The following is a 9,474-nucleotide window of genomic DNA, read 5'->3' as shown; positions in this document are numbered from 1 at the left end:
TAAGGAGCTGGGCTGACTCCTGGGTGAGGAATGGTCAGATTCGCCGTGTGTAAACCTACAGGATCGAGTGACAGCTGTAATGTGCTTTGAACAAGAGCTGACTGTCCAGGACAACACCAAGGTTCCTGGCTGAATTGGGAAAGACGTTACCGGAAATAGTTAGCTCCCACATGGGGCAGGAATTAGCTGGGAAGAAGAGAAGCTCAGTACCACTGGCCCCCAGCTGCCGTCCCAGCCCTTAGCCCATGGTCACTGACTGTGTCTGTATGGCTGCCCTGCTGCTGCCCTGCATGCAGAATTTGCATGTTTTGTCTTGATTAATCTTCTCTAAGTTTCCTTGACATGTGACTCCAGTAGATGGCGGTAATGCAACACATATAATCTTATGTTTGGCTGCCACCATAAAGTCAACAGAAGAAGCAGACAGCCATTTGACATTGGCCGTTGTGCGTGCGTGCAGTCACAGTGCAGCAGGTTGTCAAAGATCAGAGTGCAGCCAAAACCTTAGCATTTACATTTACTCGCTGATTTGTCTGCATTTTTTATTATTGACACATTAACAGTCAGGGACAAATGGCTGTCTACAAGTTGGTTCTGATCCGCCACGGGGAGAGCAACTGGAACCAGGAGAACAGGTTCTGCGGCTGGTTCGATGCTGACCTGAGTGAGACTGGAGAGAGAGAGGCGAGGAGAGGCGGACAGGCGCTCAAAGGTGACAATCTCTGACAAGTGACACATTATATTATAACAAAAGAAGATATGTTAAATAGTCCTAATGTTGTCCGGCGTCAGCCGTGATGAGGAAAACAGGGCAGGCAACCGATACTTCTTCATGATCTATCCCAAATGTCGTTTTGAGGGCTAAATCAATAAACAATTTGAATGTTGTGCTCGTGATATTGCATAGGCTACTATATGTTCCAATCATACATTACTAATTACATTATTATAATATAAGAATAAGAGAATATTACTGCAGAAGTTTCATTGATTCATGGTTACTCAACACGTTATCCAACAGACCCGTTTTTTTATTTATTTTTTATTGCGCTGACCAATCAGCAGCGGGCATTCCAACGCGTCAGTCTGATGTGAACGTGCAAGACGTGATGTAGGCCTGCGTGTTTGTGGGCTGTGGCACTGCATTGCACTGCACACACACACACACACACACACGCACGCACACACACACACACACACACACGCACACACACGCACACACACACACACACACACACACACACACACACACACTAGGCTAGTACAGTGTGCACGCTAACATAACCATAATCAAGCTGCAAATCGGTGTACTGTAAATGCATGATGTATTAAACCATTGGTTCTCAACAATGTGGTCCTCCAGGGAGTGGTGACATTTTTGACCAATTAGCCAATTTGGAGCCTGCCTGCTTGCTCAGGGGATAAATTGAATCTTGACCAATTCATGACCTTTGACACGATCTAAATGTCTCAATAGAAGAGCAGGGACCCCTGCAACCACAACCACACCATTTGTATACGTTATATCGTGTTAACATATTGCCTATTCTCTACAAAATGTAAATCTATTCATAAAAAAAACCCACATAGTTTGGACCAAATGACTGACCATAATCGGACCATTACGTCTAACAATAAAAATAAGTTCTTAGATTGGGTTGGGGTCCCACGGAGTCTAGGGCTTCCAATCCATCACAGTTAGATTGGGTTGGGGTCCCACGGAGTCTAGGGCTTCCAATCCATCACAGTTTAGATTGGGTTGGGGTCCCACGGAGTCTAGGGCTTCCAATCCATCACAGTTTAGATTGGGTTGGGGTCCCACGGAGTCTAGGGCTTCCAATCCATCACAGTTTAGATTGAGTTGGGGTCCCACGGAGTCTAGGGCTTCCAATCCATCACAGTTTGGGTTGGGGTCCCACGGAGTCTAGGGCTTAGATTGGGTTGGGGTCCCACGGAGTCTAGGGCTTAGATTGGGTTGGGGTCCCACGGAGTCTAGGGCTTCCAATCCATCACAGTTTGCCGAGGGACGACTGAATTGGCAGGAAGAGGGAATAAATAATTGGGTAAAAAAAGAGTTTGTTTCCATGAAGTTTAAAAGGCCTTTAGTTTATTTTTATGGCATCAGATTCTGCTGTCAAGCCAAATAATTGCCTACTTAAAAATAAAAATAAACATATCATGTTGAAAGGCAAATGTCGAGAATCACTGACATCAGTGTAAAAGCCCAGGCTTGCACATAATACACAAACTTTTAAATGCCGTGCCCGTGACATTCCTCTCACTCTACAAAACCCTCCCAGATGCCGGTTACGAGTTTGACATCTGCTACACCTCCGTGCTGAAGCGGGCCGTCCGCACCCTGTGGCTGGCACTGGACGCCATCGACCAGATGTGGTTGCCGGTGCACCGCACCTGGAGGCTCAACGAGCGCCACTACGGCGGCCTGACCGGCCTCAACAAGGCGGAGACGGCGGCCAAGCACGGAGAGGCCCAGGTGAAGATCTGGAGGCGCTCCTTCGACACCCCGCCTCCCTCCATGGACCCCGACCACGACTTCTACACCATCATCGGCAAGGTGAGGCCTTCTCTCTCTGCTTAATCTGGTAAAAAAAATACAAGGGGCACTAGAACACACAAAAAACAAAAAAACAGTGGGTTGGGACCCATTTGTGTGTCCGACTTGAAAATGTATTTTCAGTTTTTTAAAGAGCTGGAGAGACGGATAGACCCCTTGCATTGAACACTCCATCTATGATTACTATCAGAATATAGAGCTTTATTAGCCAAATATATCGCAGTTAAACCGACTGCAGGGTTTTTGAGCATTGTATTCAACCCCTGTACCGCTCCAGTTTACCTGCTCACATTTGCAACTCAGAATATGTGCGCTAATGTGGGCATTTAGCAGACGCTCTTAAATCCAGAGAGTGACCTGGTAAATGGTGCATTTATATAGCGATCCAAAGCGCTTTACATTCACACACACACACACACACACACACACACACACACACACACACACACACACACACACACACACACACACACACACACACACACACACACACACACACACAGCACAGGACACCATGCAAGGCACCAACATGCACATCAGGAGCAATTAGGGGTTCAGAGTCTTGCTCAAGGACACCTCGACACTAACTCTGGGGGAGCCCAGGATCGAGTTCGATGGGAACATCTGGCCGCTCTACCGGCCACTCTACCCCTGAGCCACGTACTGCCGCTCCCTGCAAGTGCAGTCTGTGCATTTGTCAGGACTGCATGCATGCAAAGCATAGCCTGCAAATCCAGCAGTCGGATCAGCAATTTCCCCCCTGAATTCACAAATAGGAGGTGTTACTAGCACCGAGCTCTCCCATTGGACATTTAGCCAGGACTAATGTTGTCATTGGCCTGGGTTTTTACACAAACACAATGGAAAGACTGATGGGATGAGCATGAGCCGCATGCATGCCTGGATGGTTATGCAATCACATTGTCTGCAACAACTATAACACACTGTCATAACAACACCGTAAATTACTTTAAATCGCAAAAACCCAAGGGCTAATACTGCTGACAAATAAAGGATAATTATTGGCATATACTGTATGTATCCTAATTATATGTATTTGTTCCAAGGTGGGTTAATATCTGACTGATATACACAATGTATGTTGGTTTCAAGTCCAAAGTTCAGGGTTAATATGGGACCAAACGGGTATAAAGTCCTTCTGCACAGACAGTCAATGGAGAGTTAAGACATACAGTAGTAAATATTACTAATTACTGTGCATCTCATTAGCTTTGTTGTATGCTGAAAAGAAGAAGGCATGGAATTCAAAAAATAATCTAGATATCCAGATATTAAATGGGCCAACACTGACCCCTACAGGTCTTTTACGGTCTTAACCACATGAACCCTAGCATGCCATAGTAGGCGACACATTCTGGGAAAATAGCCCACCCAGTCTACATCGCAACGCAATGTGTTGTGAGCTTGTAAATGGTCTGTTTTCAGCGAAGATATTTGGTGTTGAGGGGGGGGAGAAAAAGTGTGTGTAGGCCTTCTCTACGGAACGGTATGAAGCGAAAAGGAAAGTTCGGTCAATAAACCCCATTTGCTGCTGGGGTGATCATGAACTGAAAGAGCAAATGGAAATGAAATCGCGCACAAATAATTTATTTGACTATACAATTATATAAACACAATGGACACAAGGAAGTGGCAGACACTCGACTTCTGCTGATTATAGGAAAATAAGGAGAGATGAGGCAGCCTGTCTGTGCCTGCAGGCATCTCCATTGAGGCGCGTGCGGCGTGCCGTGCGCCGCTCTACCGAACTAATTTGGCACGGCTTACGAGTGCTTTTAAACTCCACTAGCGACTTCCCAAATGTATGTGACCAAAATTGCAATTTAGGGGAAAGCGTGCCAACACGCCCATGACCACACCTCTAGGCGCAAATACCGGTGTCGGCAAAAAATATAGCGGGTGACGCGGGACTGAATTGCGAGCCGCGCTGCAGGTAAAGGCTGCGACAAAATTGGAGCCCCTTATCCTTAAACTTCTTTGCCTTTTTTTTTTACTATTTTGAAAAATGTACAATATTAAAATTGTTCAACAAGCCAATCTATATCATAGCTATTTGAACTATTCAAAAATGTTTTTCAAAATAGTAAAAAAAAAGAAAAAAAGAAAAGGCAAAGAAGTTTAGTGATAAGGGGTTTAGCACAGACGAAAATAGGGCCCTTACAGAAGTGGTTCCCAAAGTGGGGTCCTTGAGGGAGTTCCAGGGGGTCCCCAGCTAAATAATAGTTAGGAACCAAATGGACCCTTATGTGTCTGTAACTCAGAGATTGTACAAATGTGTACATTTGTACACTCTCAGAGTTAAATTAACATTGATTTTACAATATAAATTGGGGGGGTTCGTAGCCTAATGCATGTCAAACTGGGGGTCCTTGAAATTAAACGGGTTGAGAATCACTGCTAGATCCATAAAAACCTTCTCTTATGGGGGTCCCTGGCATATCTTTTTCAAATGGGTGGTCCGTGAGTAAAATTAGTGTCAATTTGGGGGTCCTTGACATGAAAAAGTTGCCTTACAGGATTCACGGCAAAACATATGGATTTTGTTCCCAGTTTGAGCTCTCGGACGGTGCACGTGGGGAAGGAGTGTAGATTCTAGAGAGCTGTAAAAATGTCTTTTGTTTCGGCGTTATCTCATCTAGTAGTGATGATAAGCCTCTTGTCCTCACAGGACCGGCGCTACGCGGAGCTGACCGAGGACCAGCTCCCGTCCTGTGAGAGCCTGAAGGACACCATCGCCCGGGCGCTGCCCTACTGGAACGAGGAGATCGCCCCGCAGATCAAACGGGGCAAGCGGGTGCTGATCGCCGCCCACGGCAACAGCCTGAGGGGCATCGTTAAGCACCTAGAAGGTAGTGGGGCACTCGGCCATTCATTTTTCACCATAGAGATTTACTAAAACATATTTATAGTTTTAAGCCTAGAATCAAGCTATCCAGGGCCCTGGTGAATCATGCTCATAAAGCCTTTGATTATGTGAATAATAAAAACGCTAAACAAAGGATATATTAAAGGATATCATATAAATAAATATTCACTAATTTGTTTTCTTCTTCACATAATCAATGGTTATCATGAATCACCAGAATCCTGAAGACCCATTTTGATGTCTATGTGTGCACGTGACGTGCCTGGACTGACCGTTGCCATTGTATCGTATTCAGGGACGTGCAGAGTGTTAGAGAGGCAGGGGCTGAAATCCCCTAAGAGGGCACTTTTGGACAAAAATAGCGAAAATAGCAGATCTACAAGCTCACAACGACGCGTTGAGAACTTGTAGATAAGCTATTTTCAGGACGCAACCCAGCTAGTGGAAAATGTGGTGTACGACATGGATTTCTAAACAAATTTGTTCAACTCAAAATGCTGTGTCCAAGTTCAGGAGACTTCGGGAAAAATGCAATTCTCCTGAATGCTGCCTTCCGGCATGGCATGGGAAAGGACTGGCATTTGCATTTCTTTCACCATAGTAAATGCTGCATTCGTGGTCTGGAGAGGGCAGCACGTCCCTGATTGCGAATGCAATGATTGCGAATGCAATGTAACCCAGGCAGATCTGTCTGTCTGTCTGTGTGTCACGCTGTGACACCACGTGCCCGCCACCAGAGGGCGCAGCTATATCACACAAAAGATCACACACACACACACACACACACACACTCGCACATACAGTAGAAAACAAAAAAAAAGGAAACTTAAAAAAAAAAAAGACAGATTTTATTCTAATTGTTGTTATTGCAATTTACGAGCTGCGTTCGCTTCCCGCGTTCGCACGTCTTACTTGTTGTATTATCTGTCCATGCTGTCACATTGCAGGCATGTCGGAGGAGGCCATCATGGAGCTGAACCTGCCCACAGGAATCCCCATCCTGTACGAACTGGACAAGAACTTGAAGCCCGTCAAACCCATGCAGTTCCTGGGAGACGAGGAGACCGTGCGCAAAGCCATGGCGGCTGTGGCTGCCCAGGGGAAGGCCAAGAAGTAAGGAGGGAAAAAAACTTAAAACGTGCGTCAAAAAGAACACGCCGCGTTGTTGTCGAAGATCGGTTCTTGGCGGCAAGTCATGCCGTCGTACCACGGAGAATGAATTTAGCTTCAGGGAAAGGCTGGAGCATACCGGTATCTCTGGTCAGCTCTAGCTCTAAAAACAAAAAGGTAAAATTATCATAAATATTACAGCTGAGAAGATATACCTGCTAAGTAAAGTATTTATTTACTCAGACTGTTGGTTTATTATCATAGTAGCTACATAAAAGTCATAAAATGTTTGAACTCAAAATACAATTTGAAAAATAATGTTATCTTTATTTGGAGAGATACATTTAATATGTTCTTGTTTAGTTTTTGTTTATCATTTAAATGCTAATTTATTTAACTGAAAAGCCTCCATTTTGATTGTTTCAATTTGTTTGACTTTTTTTTAATCTGCTTTTCATAAAAGAGACAGACCACTGAAAATAATTCTTGCAGTAGTTGAACTATCTTTTAATTCCTAATGTATTGTTCATTCCACCGATGCATTATTATGTCGATAGGAGAACTTGTGTCGGATAATCTTACCATGTCTTGAGATCTGTTGCAAAGCAATCGTTTACCATCATCGTGACCTCCTCAGTGAATGGTACAGTACTCGTGTTTTGTGCTTGAATGTGCTGTTGCTGTCTGTATCCCGGAATAATGTCATTTCCTCCCAGTATTATTGAAACACGACCAATTTGTTTTGATGGAACCAGACACTGCAGTGCTGTTATGACAGTGAAAATGTAATTACTTAGATTACAATTCACAAAATTCACATTAGCCAGGGGGAAATATTAAACATGTTTACTTGACATTATACTTTTAAAAGGGACCAGTCGTTTCAACTCTGTAAAACTCACTGCCTTATCCGGTTGCCTCTGTGTACACAGTAAAATACAGTTAATTTGAAGATTCCATGAGTAAGTGATATTCTTTGTTAAAATAATTGTTAAATATCTCTATATTCTAATTTTAATCATTGTTTGTTCTGTAATGGGAGTCTTGCTGTCTCTCCAGTTCTTTATTACCGTACTTTAATACAAATACATTTTAAGGTGAGGATACCCATTTTATCCAATCAGGAAAAAGAACACATTGAAGTGAGGAAACAAATAGTATACATTTTAAGCTGATAGATGCATTCTCCAACTTCTCCCTCCTGATTGGATGAAATTGGTCACCCACCTGAACGTGTATTTTCTGTTTATTAAAGAGCTGGAGAGACAAGGAGACCCCTGTTACTGAACAAACAAACAAACACTCTAAGCTTTAGCTTTATAGCAAAAATAATTTTGTTAAACAAGAAAATATCACTTACACTGCATTTAACTCTGAGTTACATTTGTACACTCAGTTATACAGTCAATAAATGACATTTTATACTCTGTTATACATGGATTCATAGAAAAACATAAATGCATTTACTTTGCAGTTATAAATGGATAAATTATTTCACTGTGTACTTTCAACTCTATCCACTACAATTGTACAATAGGACATTCATTCATACAGCCATTGTCAGTGCATGGGACCATTGATGTTTCCAATGCGATATTCCATCATGTTTTATACCCTGATTATTTGTTTTGTTTTGTTTAATTCTAATGTGTCGTCTGAATGTGCACTAAACTCTTGATGTAATAAATATACAATTATATGCTAATTTGATGAGGTTCTGTGCCTGTGGTTTTAATTGTTCTGTATGTGGTGTGCATGTTCTGGCTCCACTTCGTAGAGAAGAGAATCCATTATTAGAGGCATGACGGTGCCACCCTGTGTTGTGAGGCTATGTATGTAACAGCGAAACAGTTGCAAGTGAGCTTGCAGTTTGATAACGCCTGCGTACATTTGTGCCAAGAAAACATAAACGTGCTCCGTTGGAAATTATGGTATAGCTGCTGTTATATGGGTTGCTATGGGATTCTCTCCAGCTCTTTAGTAAACGGAAAATACATTTTCAGGTCAATGTAATCCAGGGACGCATTGACCCCTACGACCCGGGGACAATTGTTTTGGCTAATTTGGCCCTGACTGATGTGATCCAATCAGGACTGGAGACAACTCATACAGGATAAACATCCAGGTCCCACAATGCATCTCCGACCTAGGTGGTTATAGTACTGAGAACACTAGCTACAGTAGGAGCACTCATTCAATGTCATTTTGACTTGAGTTTTGACTGCATTCACCTCAAGTCAAAGGCATTGAAACAAAGCTTCAGACCTCTCAAAACAAAACTGGTTCGGTCACTACTTTGCCACTCACCTAGAACACACCTAAAACAGATACCGGACCAGATACCGATACTCTACACAAGTGGTTCTCAATCTTTTCAGGCTGTGACCCTCGAATATATTCATATCTCAACCTTTTCAGGCTGTGACCCTCGAATATATTCATATTTGAATTGGGGACCCCCCCATCAGGACACAAGCACTTGGAATTCTAGGAGTTGAGTAACTCAAGGTGAAGCTCGCAATGCAAGCTTGTTGATCGGCTATTTTCACAATTTGTGCTTCTTTCTTATACAATTTGACAATTTTTATAGTAGTTTGTTGATTACTTTTGACGTAGTAAAGGTCTTGTTCTTTCTTAGGTAGGCCTATTAAAAAGGCCTTAACAGTTAAAGTCCTTTTATTGTCACTATACTGTCATCTGGGGATGCCCCCAAGGCCCCAAATCACATGGGGACCCCCCTGGGCCTGGGGGTCCCGACCCACAGGTGGAGAACCACTGCACTCACTACACCACAAAGACACCCATGGCATATGCCTACCTGTCAAACTACTTCCAAATGATAAAGACGTCCACAAACACAACACCAGAGGGAGCTAAACAACTTGCATTGGGCCTGGTCTTC

General features: G+C 43.4%; 1 protein-coding gene across 1 annotated transcript; it reads left to right on the top strand.

Annotated features, from left to right (window-relative positions):
- The first annotated feature begins 455 nt into the window (after positions 1-455).
- Positions 456-8,282, top strand: LOC306930675 (phosphoglycerate mutase 1). The gene is made up of 4 exons (XM_079511765.1): positions 456-712; positions 2,301-2,575; positions 5,265-5,445; positions 6,410-8,282. The coding sequence occupies exons 1-4, from the start codon at positions 574-576 to the stop codon at positions 6,577-6,579; spliced, it is 765 nt and encodes a 254-aa protein (XP_079367891.1). The 5' UTR covers positions 456-573; the 3' UTR covers positions 6,580-8,282.
- Positions 8,283-9,474: the final 1,192 nt, after the last annotated feature.

Source organism: Electrona antarctica (genome assembly GCF_951216825.1).
Source record: "Electrona antarctica genome assembly, chromosome: 10".
Taxonomy (NCBI): domain Eukaryota; kingdom Metazoa; phylum Chordata; class Actinopteri; order Myctophiformes; family Myctophidae; genus Electrona; species Electrona antarctica.
This window is presented reverse-complemented; position numbering and strand designations above follow the sequence as displayed.